We start from the raw sequence: 17,111 nt of genomic DNA, 5'->3' as shown, positions 1-17,111 counted from the left end.
TTATTCCTACGAATGTTATTCGTAGGAAACTTCTTAGGGCACCTTTTTTCAGCGTAGGGATCCCTGGGAATACAGTACAGGCCTCAGCTCTTGAGATGGTGGTTTCTAGGCCTAGGGGAGGCACCCAAGTTAATTTGATGTAGCTGTTCCCTATCACACTTGGAGAAGTGCTGCCTTAGGAGGTTTGAAATATAGGAAGCTCTTGGTGTGCCCTTCTTCCCCACACACATGCAGAAGGAACCGGTACCTGTGAAGACTGTCAGGATTGGGTAGGGCAGCTATTTAGTCCTCTCTTCTGCTGACTTCTGGTGGCTACTTCTAACTGTGCTCTCTTTGAAACCTTGTTCTCACAGCTCTTCCATATCCTTTTTTTAAAAAGATTTTACTTATTTTATTTTTGGAGAGAGGGGAAGGGAGAGAGAAAGAGAGGGAGAGAAACACCAAATGGTTACCTCTCATATGCCCCCAACTAGGGATCCAGCATGGTTGCAAGCACATACCCTGACCGGGAATCGAACCAGCGAACCTTTCAGCTCATAAGCCAATGCTCAATCAGCTGAGCCATACCAGCCAGGGCAGCTCTTCCTTATTCTCTATTGCTATTTTCTGTCATCTTCTGTGGCTTCTGTTTCCCCTAACAGAAAGCCTAGTCTTTTCCAGTATCATCAGCCAATGCCCAAGCCTTTTTTCTCACTATTGTGCTAACCAGTCCTTGGAGAGCTGACATCTGTCCTTGAGCTGTTTCTACTGTTGCCCTGGCCCTCTCAGCTGTTCTTCAGCACTAAAGCCTTGATTGGCCTGCTTCTGCGTTTAGAGCTCTTCCAGAGACCTGAGGGTTTCAGAAGGCTGATCTTTGGCTTGTTAAGGTTTATAAAAGACAGTGGCAATGAAAGTAGTATTTTAAAACTACGTAACCTAAGAGTGTTAGAAAACATTTTATGTTACCTAATAACTTTATCTTAGTGGTGATTCTCTGAATCGTGTAATATTTTAAGAGGTTCTTTAAGGTAGTCTAGAAGTCCTTGAAATATCCTGAGACATCTCCCTATGAAACACGAGTCAGTCCATATATGGCCTCTGTGCAGAAACGGCTCTTGAGCTCCATTAGTCACAGTCTTGCATTTCCTCTGGAGTCTTAATGTTCCAGGTCCTTTTTGTCACAGCTCTGGAATTGATAACATTATTTGGGTTGCTTAGAATTATGATCTACATGGATTTATTACACATTTCACCTTTTAGATAGGCCTTAAAAGGTGAACTGTCCAGCCTCTCACACTTCCATGACAGCTTTTTTGATCTTTTCGGATGTAGTCACAGTGATACATAAAAAACTATAAGCTCCTGGCGTAACAGAACTTGGCTGGTCTGAGCACAGTTGCTCAGTGGTTGACTGTACACATAGTTGTTACTGCTTTTTTCTGGAAGCCACCAGAGAAAAGCGGAGCACAGCCTTTGACACAGAGGAAATGAAGTATCTAGGTGCTCTGATACACTGGAAACATTGTCTAGGAGCTGTGGGAATGGCGTCCTCTACTGGAAGCTTTGAAGACAAAGGTTTTTAAAAGACATACTTTAGCTGAATGAAGGAAATTTACCAAGTGAATAATTCCACACTGTTACTCTGCCATGATTATTTTTAAAACCCATTGTCTGCTTATAATTCTTTGTCATCTCCAGATCTTCCTGGTTACTTTGTGTACCGTTATTTGCATACCTGTCATCTTCATGTGTACCTTGCATCCAAAATTACTCCATAAATTTTCTGATGTTGCTTCATTTTATTATTGTTATCTCTAATAGGTTCATTAAGTTGATGTAGTTAGCCTTTCCTTATTTTTGGATAAAGGATGTTTGTACTTTTGCCTATTATAAATATGCAGTGGTAGGCAAAAATTGGTTTACAGTTGTGAGAGTACAAAACAGACTTGTCTCTTGTATTGTTATTTATTGATCATTTTATTATTTTCCATATCAACCATTGTATACCTACTTTTGCCTGCCCCTGAGTTCTCTACTGAATGTGTATGGGAGTGTGTATTACCTTTTATATTTTTAATTATTTCCTCAGGATGAATTCCCAGTAGCTAGATTACTAAGTCAGAAAGTAGAAACATTTCTTAATGGTTTTTAATGTAGGTTAGATTATTTCCCCCCCAAATTATACTAATTTACAGAGCCATATCTAGTTCCTCTCAGCCTTCTGCAGTAAGTTTTGCTAGGTTTAAAAAATGTTTTTTGGTTTCTAATTTACTTATGTTGCTTTAATTTATATTTATTTGGTAACTAGTAAAGCTCTCCTTTTTTGTTCTGTTTGTTTTTGTTTTTTGGGAGGGGCAAATATTTATGCATAATACACTACTGGCTGCTAGCCCAAGAGCAGTAAGTAGTTAAAGGATAAGGTCAAGGGACCTGTGGCTGTAGCCACCTTTGACCAACTCTGGAAAGTTACAGAATAATGTAGTGAAAACTTTGATTGACAGAAGATAGCTATGTATATCTAATAGTTTGGGGTATTCTAATTAATATAAACAATATTACTTGATTTTTCTTTAGAGATTTTGGAAGACACTGAAGCCTTTTTTAGATCTTCTTATGTTCCCCACCCCCACCTTTTTTTCATCCAGTTGGTAGATGTACAAATTATAGGAAATTAAATAGAATATTTTACTATTTTTCTTTAAAAAGAAAAATTATAAAAGATCAAACTCAAAAATTGAGTCAAGACCTTGTACAGGATATTGGTCTCAGGCTGAGGAAAAATAAACGCTTAAAAAACTGTAAGGAAGGGGATAGCGCAGTCAGGATTTTGGCAAGTTCATTCTAAAATTCTGTACTGATGCAACGTGTTGGTCCCCCAGCAGCCAGAGGAAATAACAGATTTCATGGAACGAAGACTGTTACTAGCTTCTATGGTGTTAGGGAATACTTGACACGGTTATTCTTTTTTGAAGCATTGTTAATTGGATGTTAAAATACATTTGATTTGAAAAGCAAGAACAGGTTCTGGAAATCTGGTTTGAAAAGTTAGTTAAAGTTGGTGAAAGATGGCTGGGAAGGAAAGGTGGATTATAGGGGTGTAGAAAGGTTGAAGAAAAAGTGGTTTGAGGGGTAAAATCAACAGAAAATAGGGTAGGTGGGAATGTTTTAAGTATTTTGTTGTTTTATTTTTTAATAATACTGTTACACATTTTATATTTCAGATGATTTTCCAACTGATTTTCTGGATTGAACTGATCAGTTCAATTTGCTATGTGTTTGGGCAAGCAGGTAAGAAAAAAATATCCTGTTTGTCTTCATTTTCTTGTATTGCTTTTTGACCAGTTCAAGTCCAGGCAAACCTACACCCGACCATGCTGATCCATCTGAAGTCCCAGTAACTATCTCACTCAGAGTAAAGGGCAAGGTCCTTACAGTGGCCTGCAGGGCTCTTCCACAGGCGTCTGGCCTCTGCCATCCAGAATGATGGTAGGAGGCTGGCCAGTGAAATGCTAAAATGATAGGATAAAGTACTGTACAGAAAGAGCTTTCAAGAATGTAATAGAGTGAGCATTGAGAAAGCAAAGGCATATAATATATTTGGAAGATAAGAAAGTAAAAAGTATACAGTTATGGATTATGAATTATCTACTACAATCTAAAAGAATGAAACCAGGAACAATTGACTTTCTAGAATGGGGGTGTGAAACTCATTTTCACTGGAAGTCACATCAGCCTCCCAGTTGCCTTCAAAGGGCTGAATGTAATTTCAACTCCTAAACAGTTAAGGAGTAGTTACATTTATACAGTCCTAAAATTATTTCGACCCTTTGAAGGCAACCACGAGGCTGATGTGGCCCCTGGTGAAAATGAGTTTCACACCCCTATTCTAGAAGATGCTCCTGCTCTTGCACAAAGTCTTGCAAAATATTTACATTGTTATAAGAGGAATGAAAAATCAAGCCAAAATGTATTTAATCCTCTTATAAACCACAGTGCATCCACATCCAAAGTAATGGAATATCCAGTCTATTCTTTGAATCTTAAAAAATAAACTGCATAGAACAATTACTTAATCTTAGGATAAGGAGGACTTACAGCACAGACAAATGAAAAAGAAACTATGAAGAAGATAAATTTTAACTGCATAAAACCAACAACATAAAAACCCCAAATATCTATTTGTCAAAGCACCATCAACGATAAGAAACTAAAGGTTTAATTTCATTATCATGTGTAGAGACCCGGTAAAAACAGAAGAACATATGAGAAAAATTTGCAAAATACAAAACAGAAGATTTATAAAACATGATCAGTAAAAATGTGAAGAAATGAAACTTTAAGTAACTTACAATTGAGTTGATATTCTAATTTATACCTGTTAAATGAGTAAAAAAAATTTATATTAAAAAATTACTTAGCACTGTTGAAGGTGTGATAAAATGTTAAATAGGGTACAGTATAAGGAAATACACAATCATGAAAAGCCATTTTTTGAAGAATTTATAATGAAACACTTAGGATAAAGTATAAGAAGTAGCGGCACAATTTATAATATCCAAGTGTTGGAAGGAACCTAAATGGCCCGTCAGTAAATGAGGGGATCAAAAAACCGTGGTACATTTACACAATGGAATTCTATGCTGCAGAAAGGAAGAAGGAACTACTACCCTTTGCAACATCATGGATGGAACTGGAAAGCATTATGTTGAGTGAAATAAGCCAGGCGGTAAAAGACAAATATCATATGATCTCACCGTTAACAGGAATCTAAACAACAAAACAAACAAGCAAGCAAAATATGACCAATGACACTCAAATACGGAACAGGCTGTCAGGGTCCAGAGGGGAGAGGGGAGAGAATCATAGGGGAAAAGGGGATGGACTCACATGAACAAGTATAAAGGACACATGGACAATAACTAAGGGTGGGGGGCGGAAAGGGGAGGGAGGCGGGGAGCATGGGGCGGGGGTCGGGCAGGGTTGGGAATATAAGAAAGCTGTACTTGAACAGGAATTAAATAAAAAAATTATTTTAAAAAAAACTGTGGTACATTTACAGAATGGAATACTATGCAGCAGAAAGAAAGAAGGAGCTTTAGCAACAGCATGGACAGAACTGGAGAGCATTATGCTAAGTGAAATAAGCTAGGGGTTGAAAGACAAATACCATATGATCTCTCCTATAAGCGGAATCTAATCCATAAAACAAGCAAGCAAAATATAAACGTAGACATTAAAATAAAGAATAGACTGACGGTAACCAGAGAGGAGGTAGGAGGGGCATAACTAGGGGAAAGGTCGTTGAGGAACATGTAAAGAGGACATATAGACAAAGCCAAGGGGAGATAGGATTGAGGGTGGGAGAAAATGGAGACAACTATACTTGAAAAACAATTTTGAAAAGTCACTTCAATCAATCAATCAATCAATCAATAAATAGAATGGCAGCAAGGAAGACCTCTCTGGGACTTAACTTATTCTGAATCTTTAGGAAATAATTTTTGGAAACATTATCAGTTGTCTAAATTCACTGTTCTCTTAAAATTTTATCTCTTTGTTTAATTATTTTGGATTTTTAAAAATCATTTGTGGCAGAAATAAACAAAGTGGTAATTTCTGTTTTAAAAAAGTAGTATACAAAATGCATATCCTCAATTTCACTTAAATAATGTCTGTATATTTACACTTCTTTGCCGATATTTTGCTCTGTGTAAAAAAGGACTTAAATGTATAAATTGGGCAGATTACAGGTGATTTTTAGTTTTTTCTTTATGTTTTTATGTATTCTTCAAATTTTCTATAATGAGCATAATCAGAAAAAACACATTGGAAACAGTCCATATTGGTGCTTTCCACATTAGAGGCATGCTGATGCTTAGGTATATTCCAATAATACATACTTTGAACACAGTCTAAAAAAGTCATGGGCTTGTGGATTGGTTGAATATGGACTTCTCAAGTATTTCACATAAAAACGAAGGGAAAATTGCTGAAGATGCTTATAGGCTATGGTTGTGGTAGTATGATTTAAATGAAAAGAAATAATACTTTGCCCAGTTGTAAGAAAACTCCTGACAGTTATGACCATCCATCATGATGGATCCTGAAATTATGCCTTTGACGAAAAGGATAAATGTGTATATAGATTAATGGTACCTGGTCTTCGCTGTAGTAAAAAAAAAAGTACAGCTCTCTGTCAGGGTGATCTACAGCCACCTCTCTTAGGGCCCTCTGTGGGGCAGGCCTTGATCACAGTATTCACATTTATCATTCATATATATTGTATTACTTATCATTGTGATCATTATCTTCTGTCTTGAAATGTTGAGTAAAGTGGTCTCTTCTTTTCTCTCCTGACAGATGAAAATAGATGTCTAAAAGCAAACGCCAAATCGTGTGGAGAGTGTATACAAGCAGGGCCAAATTGTGGATGGTGTACAAATTCAGTAAGTAAGATTGAGTAGGTCCTTTCCAGTTATTCTGTAGTCATTTAGTGTTACACAAAACTGCATCCTGGGGAAGAATTAGATATGAATTTCTACTTAAATCATTGTTTATTGAATAAGCATCAGCTCTGTGTACAGTATTGTGTCATGGTCTGGCGTTGTGCTGTTAAAAGTAGCCTCTGGGCACATGTGGCTTGAGCACTAGAGGTGTGGGTGGTCCAAATGGAGACTTGCTGTAAGTCTCAAATAAATACCACAGCTCTAAGTCTTAATGATTAAAATTTTTATTAATAATGTTGAAATGCTAATATTATGTGTTACTAAAATTAATTTCACATTTTTTTCTTTTAATGTAATTACTAGGCAATTAAAAAATACATACACACACACAAATACATATTTACATACACAGCTCACCTTTGTGGAATATTTCTATTATACAGGTTTTCCCTAAACTCTAGCCATTTAATTTTCACTGTCTTAGATTTTCCCCTTTTTTGATGGGAGACATACATATTAACCTTCCTAATTATGTTTGAGTTAAACTAATATGAAATTTATTTGCATCCTAATAAAAACCCATTGAAGCTAGGGTTTAAATTTTATTCACTTTTGTCATCTCTATACATTGCTTAACATGGTACCTTCACAAAGGTTACTAAATTTTGAATGAATGGACGAGTTAGAACGGGAGGTGAAGGAAAGTCATTTTGAAGATATATAATTTATGCACAGCATGAATATGCCAGAAAGTTAAAAGCTTATTATTTGTTTTTACTCAGGCATTTGGTACCCCCCTCCCCCGATACACACATTTAAAGGACCTCCTTGACATAACTGGTTAAATATGATTTGACCATATGAAAGACAAAATGAGAGGTTTTTCTATTGTTATTTAAAAATTTTTCTAATGGTTATTTCTATTCTCCTGAAAATGGTATTCTGAATTTATATGGAACCATAAAAGACCCTGCATAGCAACAGTGAAGAAGAGAAAGAAGAGATGAAGTTGGAGGAATCCTGCTACCTAATACCAAATTGTACTGGAAGGCCATAGTAATCAAAACAGCATGGTACAAGCATAAAAACAGACACATTGATCAAAGAAACAGAATAGAGAGCCCAGAAATCAACCCACACCTTCATAGCCAATTAATATTCAACAGAGGAAGCACATAAATAGGCTAAAGATAGTTTATTCAATAAATGGTGTTGGGAAAATTGGACAGATGTATGCAGAATAATGAAACTAGACCATCTTACATCACACACAGGAGTAAATTTAAAATGGATTAAAGACTTAAATATTAAACCCCAAACCATAAAAATCGTAGAAGAAAACATAGGCAGTAAAATCTCGGACATTTCTAGTAGCAGTGTCCTATATGATGTATCTTCGCAGATAAGGGAAACGAAGAAGAAACAAATGGGACTTTATTAAACTGAAATGTTTTTTCATAGTAAAGGAAATCATCAATAAAATAAAAAAACAACATAGAGAGTGGGAGAACATATTCACTGATACATCTGATAAGGGGTTAATATCCAACATTTATAAATGTCCTTACAAAACCCAGCACCAAAAAAATAAAATGGGCAAAGGGCATTTCTCCAAGGAGGATATACAGAGGGCCAATAGACATATGTAAAGATGCTCAATATCACCAATCATCAGAGTAATGCAAATTAAAACCACCATGAGATATCATCTCACACCTGTCAGAATGGCTATCATCAATAAATCAACAAGCAAGAAGTGCTGGTGAGGATATAAAAGGGGAACCCTAGTACACTGTTGGTGGGAATGCAGACTGGTGCAGCCACTGTGCAATGTGCAGTATGGAGATACCTCAAAAAGTTAAAAAAGAATCTGCCTTTTGACTCAGCTATCCCACTTCTGGGAAAATATCCAAAGGAACCCAAAACGCTAATTCACAAGAACACAAGCATGCCTGTGTTCATTGCAGTGTTATTTACAATCACCAAGATATGGAAGCAACCCAAGTATCCATCAGTAGATGAATAGATAAAACAACTATGGGACATTTACACAATGGAGTACTACTTGGCCATAAAAAAGAAAATTTTACTCTGACAGTGTGGATGGACCTGGAAAACATTATACTAAATGAAATAAGCCAGTCAGCGAAAGACAAATACTATATGAGTTCACTTATATGGAATCTAATGAACAAACTGAACTTATAAGGAAAGTGGGGACAGACTCATAGATAGAGCGATGACAGCTAGTCGGGGCAGAAGTTAGGGAGTGGAGGGATTGAGCAAAAAGGAAAAAGGACTCATGGACATGGACAAAAGTTTGTAATATGTGGAGTGAAGAGGGTATAAGGGAAATAAATGGTAATGGAAAAATACAATAAAGATTAAATTAAAAAATGTTATTCTGGAATTAAATTGGAGACAACTATCAAAATGCTTAGCATTTTGATCTTTGTGGCATAATTCCTAAATTATTAAAGGTTAATTTTGAATATGAGGTTTGTCCAGAAAAATTCCAGCCATTGTTAATACCAGAACAGTTTGCACAACATTGTTGTAACCTGGTGGTCAAGGAGGGTGGTGGACTAAAACGTGCACATGTGAGCAATGACGACTTCACTGTGCTAGTCAGTGAGGATGGTAGATACCATTGAGTGAGCATTTGTACTGTGTGGTTGTCACATTCAAATGACTTGAGTAGAACAACAAATCTATGTCATATTTTGTGTTAAGCTTGAACATTACTCCATGGAAACTATTTGGATGATTAAGAAGGCTGCAGCTATGGACAACTAGCAGTTGGCAGCTTCATCACTGCAGTGTGCTCAGTCATGCATCATGTCTCATGCTGAGTTTCTTGGCAGAACATCAAATTACCCAGGTGATTCAGACACCCTGTAGCCCTGACTTGGCACGCTGCAACTTCTGGCTTTTCCTAAAACTAAAATCACCTTTGAAAGAGAAGAGATTTTAGATCTTCTATGAAGTTCAGGAAAATATGATGGGGCAGCTGATGGGGACTGGGAGAACTGTGTGAGGTCCCAAGGTGCCTACTTTGAAGGGGACTGGGGTGTCATTTCCCTGTGTACAGTATTTCTTGTATCTTCTGTCTTTTTCAATATATGTCTCTTTTTTGTGTTATTTGGCTAGATACCTTCTGGACAGACCTCATGTTCAGTGAAATTTTACTTGCATGTTATGATTTTGAAGTTTCTTGAATTGGCTAATATTTGGAAAGAAATAATGTTCTGGGTGGTTTGTTTTTGTGCTTTAGTATTTTAGGTTTGATAATATATAAAGGCAGTGCAGCTTTGAACCATATGGTCCATGGTGTTCCTTTCCCATTGTTTCTCTAATGACAGAAATTTAGGGTTATGTTTCCCTTTAAAAATATGCTGAGTGAGATAAGCCAGGCAGTAAAAGACAAATACCATATGATCTCACCTTGAACAGGAAGCTAAACAACAAAACAAGCAAGCAAGCAAAATATAACCAAATACACTGAAATAGAAAACAGGCTGACGGTGACCAGAGGGGAGGGAATTTCACGGGAAAAAGGGAAGGATTTACAGGAACAAGTATGAAGGACACATGGACAAAAAACTAAGGAGGCTGGAAATGGGAGGGAGGTGGGGAACACTGTGTGGAGGGGATAGGATGGGAGTAAAAGACAGAAAACAACAATTGTACTTGAACAACAATCAAAATAAATTAAAAAAAGTAAAAAAAAAATAACTGATCAACACCACTGTGTATTTTTTAAGTGTTCTCACTGTATACAGCACCATAAAATTCGTAGATAGTGAATATACCATATAAAAGTGAACATAAGTGACCCCAAATGAAAGGCATTCCTTCATTTTCTCAATGTTAAGGTTAAAAATTTTTTGTCTAACTAAATATAAAACTTTTAGGGATATATGTCAAATGTCTGTTATAATAGTTGATTTAGTTATATGTACACATTTAAAAATGATACATATCGCCCTGGCTGGTATAGCTCAGTGGATTGAACGCGGGCCTGCAAACCACACGATGGTGGTTCGATTCCCCAGTCAGGGCACATGCCTGGGTTGCAGGCCAGTTCCTGGCAGGGGACACACCAGAGGCAACCATACATTGATATTTCTCTCTCTCTCCTTCCTTTCCCCTCTAAAAATAAATAAAATCTTTAAAAAAATAAAATAAAAATTATATATATATATATATATATATAGTCTTTTTTTTGCTCTGAGTCAAATTTAATGGAAAAATTTTATTCAGAATCTTTATATACATCTTAAAAGCAGTATTTTTGTTTTTATTATGGTATTTCTTTGGTCATCTGATAAAATCTTAAATTTCCAAGTTGTTTGAAGTGTAACATATTTTGAAATCATGTCCCTACTGGAAATTTTACCCTAAACCACAAGTACTACATGCCATTAAGACCTTTTTTATTTCTTAAATTTGCCTTATAGAAATATATTCATAACCCTTGTAATGTAACCACTTACTGTATTTTTAAAATAAATTTTAAAAGTTTTGTTTACAGTAATAGCCAATAGTTGAAGTTTTTTTCAGACCTCTAAGTTTAGGCTAAATTTCTTGATCTTCTTTCTAAAAATAACATCATTAATCAAGATGCTGGCGGACTGCGATGGGAGTAAAAGAGAAAATTGTACTTGAACAACAATTAAAATAAATAAAAATTTTTAAAAAGATGCTTTTAGGATAATGTCTTTTCTGTAAACATTGAGTTGTACAAAATATTGTGATTGAGAATGCTACATAATATGAGAGGCTTTTAAGGATTTTCTAAGGGATATTTTAGGGAAAAGTGTTGATAATTGAGTGTATTGTACATCATTATTGGCCGTTAACCATGCTGAGTAAGTGATTTCACTGAAGAAATTTCTTTGATTAGATACTCTGAATTTGAAGGCAGGGCAGTCAAAATGTGTATACTTAAACTTACATTAGTCCTAAGTATTATTAAAGTAATAAATTACTAATAATGTATTAGTAAAAAAGGTATTAATTTCAAGAAAATCTTTCATTTATATGTAGGAGCACTTATGTTTTGGATGAAGGAAAAATTTTGTTTAAAAAACAAATTAAGTACATTAGATGTGTTGCTTGATTTTTGCAATTTAATTGTTTATTTACAATTAGGTAAAAGATGTGACCATTATACTTTTTATTTACGCCTATATTTTATGTGTCGTTTAGACATTTTTACAAGAAGGAATGCCTACTTCTGCACGATGTGATGATTTAGAAGCCTTAAAAAAGAAGGGTTGTCATCCAGATGACATAGAAAATCCAAGAGGTTCCAAAGATATAAAGAAAAATAAAAATGTTACCAACCGTAGCAAAGGAACAGTAGAGAAGCTCCAGCCAGAAGATATCACACAGATCCAACCACAGCAGTTGGTTTTGCAGTTACGATCAGGTACAGAAATCTTATTCTGTGAATACCTTTGTTTCTGCTTGATCTTTCTGACAACTTTATGCAAGTCTTTCACCAGTTTCTGTTGAGGATTTATTTCATTCATGCACTGGCTCTCAAGTAAAAATGTAGAATACATTAAATTTTAGACATTTTTTTTTCAGATTTGTAAGACATATGTACTTGAAGTAAAAGTATTGCCTAATGTTCAAGGTAAATTTTGTTAAAGATTAAGAAAATATTATATTTAATGGGTTTTAAAAATAGAAGTGTCCATTCTTGGCATAATTACATAATATAAAGACAATATTTTACATATTTTCCCTTGCATTTGTTTAGTATCGTTAAAATATTAAGGTTTTTGCAAGAATCTGTGGTAATCTCATAGCTAGAAAACAAGCCCTCTTCCTGCTCCTTCTAGTTTCCATCCCTTTTTTCTCAAAAGTGTGGTGTACTCAGGCTTCTGCTTCACACCAGTCCTGGCAGAGCCAGGACTGGTTTCTCTGCCATCAGCTGATCTACTGAGCCTAGTGGATCCTTGTTGGAGACCCCTTTTTCTTTTTGCTTTTCTGTACCAAGTCATGCCTTTGAGCCTTTTGAAATTCTATTTCTCTCAGTTTCTGTGGTATCAGCTCCTAGTTTTTCTTCTGATCACTTTGATATTGCCATCTAATTTTTTTAATGTCTTTTTTTCTTTCTCTTCAGTCCATTTAATTGTTGACTTTACTCTTGCGGCTTTAAAACCATTTGTATATTGTCACAGTTTTCTCTTTTAACCTTCACATCCATTTAGTGGCCTGCCTACTAGAAATCTATATAGAAATAATCTACAAATTAAGAATTTAATGATTTTTCACCCAAACCTTCTATTTCTCGTATATTTCTTAAGTGAATTATACCTAACACCTCTTATACGTCTCTCCTCTTCTTCCTCATTGCTTCCATTCAGATCTTCATTGTTCTCTTAGATTTTTGCTATAGTTTCTTAACATATCTCTTTGTCTCTATAGAACATTTTTAAAACTTTTAACCAGGTTTTCTAAAGTAGAAACCAGAATTTGTTATTTGCATGTAATAGGATCCTATTCAACAGAGAACATAGGCTACTTCTAATCAATAAAAAATATTTTCCAGGGGAAAGAAGAGAAACAGAGAACAGTCTTGACTTAGAACTTTAAAAAGTCAGGTGTAGCCTATAAAAAGCCCTTCTCACATGCCCCAGTTTCATTTGTGTTGTTCCATCTATTTGTTTTTCCTCTGTGTTAGTTCTAAGTCAACCATTTTTGACTGTTCTGTCCACTGTGGATGTTGTCTTTTTCATCTTGCATCCCCGGTGCCTGACATTTTTCGTATTTGTGAATGAAATTAAATACATGTCCACTGCATTATTTACAGAATTCCAATAGGTTTTGTAAAAATTACCCATATTTTGTTGTGTATAATGCACACTTTCTTGCCCAAGAAGATTCATGAGGGAAAAATAGGATGTGCATTATACATGGTATAATGGTTGCATATCATGGGTATGATAATCCCGTTTATAGTGTGCACAAAAATGTGGGTGTGCATCATACATGGCAAAGTACTGTAGAGCAATAATACATTTTGTTTTAAGGTGTTTACCTGGTAAATACAATTTTTTTCATTGCTTTTTATTGCTGACAAGTGAATTTCATTTTCTAATATCTGTTTAATTAGGGGAGCCACAGACATTTGCATTAAAGTTCAAGAGAGCTGAAGACTATCCCATTGATCTTTACTACTTAATGGACCTCTCCTACTCTATGAAAGATGATTTGGAGAATGTAAAAAGTCTTGGAACGGATCTGATGAATGAAATGAAAAGGATTACTTCAGACTTCAGGATAGGTGGGAATACTGAGAAAATTAATAATTTTTCATTTGTATAAATCTTGGTAGTTTTATTCTTCACCATATACTTGTGAGATAGAGGTCAGGTTTTAGCTTTTTCTTTCAAAGAGGACTGATAAGTATTGTCACATATCTAATAATCTTTGTGTCCTTGTTCTCTGTTATGTGTGCTGCCATGTTACTTGATACAGATTACTGTTGTACCTTGTATCCACAGGGGATTAGTTCCAGACCCTATGAAGATACCAAAATCCACAGATTCTCAAGTCCCTTATATAGAATGATATTTACATTGAGGCAACAGCAGGGTCTGCCTACACATGATTTTATTCACGTGGATTCATCATAGTGCTTGATGCATGGCAAATTCAAATTTTGGTTTTTGGAACATTCTGAGATTTTTTAAAAGTATTTTTGATCTGCATTTGGCTGAATCTGAGGATGCAAAACCCATGGATATGGAGGGCTTGATAGTCTACCAAGTAGATAATGAAACACTTGTGTTCATAGGATTTTATAAACATGTTGAGTATTCAGGTTCTATTTTATTTTTTTAATATTCCAGGACATCTTTCTTTTTTTTGTTTTTATTTTTTTAATATTTTATTTATTTATTTTTAGAGGGGGAGAGAAGGAGAGAAATATCAATGTATGGTTGCCTCTTGTGAGTCCCCCACTGGGAACTGGCCTGCAACCCAGGCATGTGCCCTGACTGGGAATCGAATCACCATCGTGTGGTTCGCAGGCCCAAGCTCAATCCACTGAGCTACACCAGCCAGGGCTCTATTTTATTATTAATTAATATGACTGCTTCTGTCAGTACAGCCCAATCCTACTTCAGACCTGTATTTTTCATGTTTTAATGATCTTCTTTCCAAACTTTATTGTTTCTCATTAAAATCAAGATTGACTCACATGTGGTAAGATTTTTGATTTGTTTTTAATGCAAGTTTATTCATTCATCTATCCACCTGTCTATGCCCTTTTTTCCTGCGTAGGGTTTGGCTCATTTGTGGAGAAGACTGTGATGCCTTATATTAGTACAACACCCGCCAAGCTCAGGAACCCTTGTACAGGTGATCAGAACTGCACCAGCCCATTTAGCTACAAAAATGTGCTCAGTCTTACTGATAAAGGCGAAGTATTTAACGAACTTGTTGGTAAACAACGCATATCTGGAAATTTGGATTCTCCAGAAGGTGGCTTTGATGCAATCATGCAAGTTGCAGTTTGTGGGGTGAGTACATGCATTTTCTACAGAGGGATATTCGTATGAATTTCTACTACTCTCAGTTAGTAGGAAAAGATAACCTTTATTACTATATTATACTGAATTATTCCAGGGAGATGCAGAAATTAGGCCCCTAAATTCCCTCCAACTACAAGTGCTTTATAAAGCATATATAATCATTTTGTCTCTATTTGAACCAGGCACTTAAGTTCATCTGTACAGGGTTTTAAAAATCCAGAATACTTACTATTTGAAACAGTGGGACACTTCAGCAGTCCTTTAGCTGTTGTTCACGGTTTTTAGAGAGGCCTAGGTGTCCTGAGGTGCTGGCTTTGTGTGGAGGTGGAACTGAGGTTGTCTGAGGTATTACAGGAGCATTGACAGTGCTCAGAGAATGGCTTCAGGCAGCATTTCCTTTGGTCACTTTTCTTATCATCATCTTTAAGCTTATAGAGTGGTCCCCCAATACTTCAGGTATCCACCTGACCCCACACATAGTTATAATGGCATTACGGACTATATTCCCTGTGCTGTAATTTACATCTCTGTGAGTATTCTGTGACTAACAATTTGTACTTCTTAATCCTGTCTCCTTTCCCCCCCAGCTCAACTCCCCTCTCCTCTCGCAAGCACCAGTGTGCTCTCTGTATCTCTGAGTCTGTTTCCATTTTGATGGTTAATGTATTTTGTTCATTAGATTCCACATGTAAGTGAAATCATATGGTACTTGCCCTTTCTCTGTCTGACTTATTTCACTTAGCATAATACCCCCTGGGTCCATTCATACTGTTGGAAATGGTAAGATTTCATTCTTTTTGATGGGCAATGAAGTATTTCATTATATATATGTACCACAGCTTTTTAATCCACTTGTCTATTTATGGGCACTTGGGTAAAGTTTAAGTACCTGCTGCTATATCATTTTCCTTCTTTTTTTCCTTGTAGTAACCCTATTCTCTCAAAATTCCTCCTTGGTTTCAGATGTTTTGAAGTGGTTACTTTTCAGCCAATTTTTGCTAAGGTGCTAACTGATATCCAAGATAATAATATTCTATAACACTTTAGTAGTTAAGAGAATAGTTTTTATACTATTAGAACATGGCTTTTAATTTTCCCTTCACCACTGATATTAGGCAATTTACTTGGCCATTCTAGGGGGCTGTTTCCTTCTCCTTAGGAAGTGATAATAATAGCTGTATGTCATGGGGCTATTATGAAGCTTAAATTTAGTAACCCTTATAAAGTGCCACTAAACACTCAGCAGATATTAACTACTATATTATTGCTACTTTTAACTTCTCTCTGGGTAGTTGCAATTTGAGGATAGTCTGCTTTTAAAGAGGAAGAAAGATTAATATTCTAGGTATTGCCTCCTGACACCCTCTTCTTTCCAGCCATTTGTTTGTGGTTCACTGTGAAGAGAGCATTCTGGGATGCCTATAACTGTGCCTCTACCTGTGGGGTTGAAACAGCCTAGAGCACCCATGGCCGCTGCTGTCTTTCTGCCTCTTGGGCCGATGGAAGTTAATTGTTCCACCTACTTCTCTAGAACCACTGAGTTGCCAGCATTAATAACCTTAATTTCTCCTTCAAGAAATTCAGTCTTGTGAGGATATAAACAGATGTATTGAATAAATCAAGACAAATATAATTACAAAATTACCAAGAAAGAAGAGGATTTCATTGCTATATTAAATTATTTTTTGAATAAGGTAGAGAATAAAATAAATGAAAAAATAGGCATTCCTGATGTGTTAGAATGGTGGAGATAAGCAGGGCAAATCTTTGGAGAAGATCATTTGTTCTGTAATTTAAGAAGGAAGGCCTACTGTAGAGGGTCAATAAGGGAGTTCTTGCTGTAGAAGACAGCCAGGGCAAGGATGGAAGGGGACAGACAGCAGCAGTACAGTAAAGTAAAGGCAGGGGCTGAGACATTTTTATTTACATGTAAAGTACCTACTGTGTGCTGAGCACTGTGTGAGCTGCTGCAGATATGAAGGTGAGCAGCACAAGATGTGGTCCCTGTCACACATGAAGTGAGTTAGCTTACTTTCTAGACATTGAAAGGGGGGAACAGACATTGACTTTAAAAGATACACTTTCTAAAAAGCAGCTGAGTGAAATAGACAGCTAGGCAAGATGCAGTTTACAG

At 36.0% G+C, this 17,111-nt stretch overlaps 1 protein-coding gene across 1 annotated transcript in view; it reads left to right on the top strand.

Annotated features, from left to right (window-relative positions):
- ITGB1 (integrin subunit beta 1) overlaps positions 1-17,111 on the top strand; it is a 44,166-nt gene that overhangs the window by 9,614 nt on the left and 17,441 nt on the right. Inside the window, exons 2-6 of the mRNA XM_037052864.1 lie at positions 3,201-3,267; positions 6,340-6,425; positions 11,637-11,859; positions 13,555-13,725; positions 14,727-14,965. Coding sequence (XP_036908759.1) covers positions 3,201-3,267; positions 6,340-6,425; positions 11,637-11,859; positions 13,555-13,725; positions 14,727-14,965 — 786 coding nt within the window. The remainder of the gene's footprint in view (positions 1-3,200; positions 3,268-6,339; positions 6,426-11,636; positions 11,860-13,554; positions 13,726-14,726; positions 14,966-17,111) is intronic.

Source organism: Sturnira hondurensis, unplaced genomic scaffold (genome assembly GCF_014824575.4).
Source record: "Sturnira hondurensis isolate 20B ecotype Veracruz unplaced genomic scaffold, ASM1482457v3 Scaffold0007607, whole genome shotgun sequence".
Classification (NCBI taxonomy): Eukaryota; Metazoa; Chordata; class Mammalia; order Chiroptera; family Phyllostomidae; genus Sturnira; species Sturnira hondurensis.
Note: the sequence above shows the minus strand (reverse complement) of the source record. Positions and strands in the feature narration are given on the sequence as shown.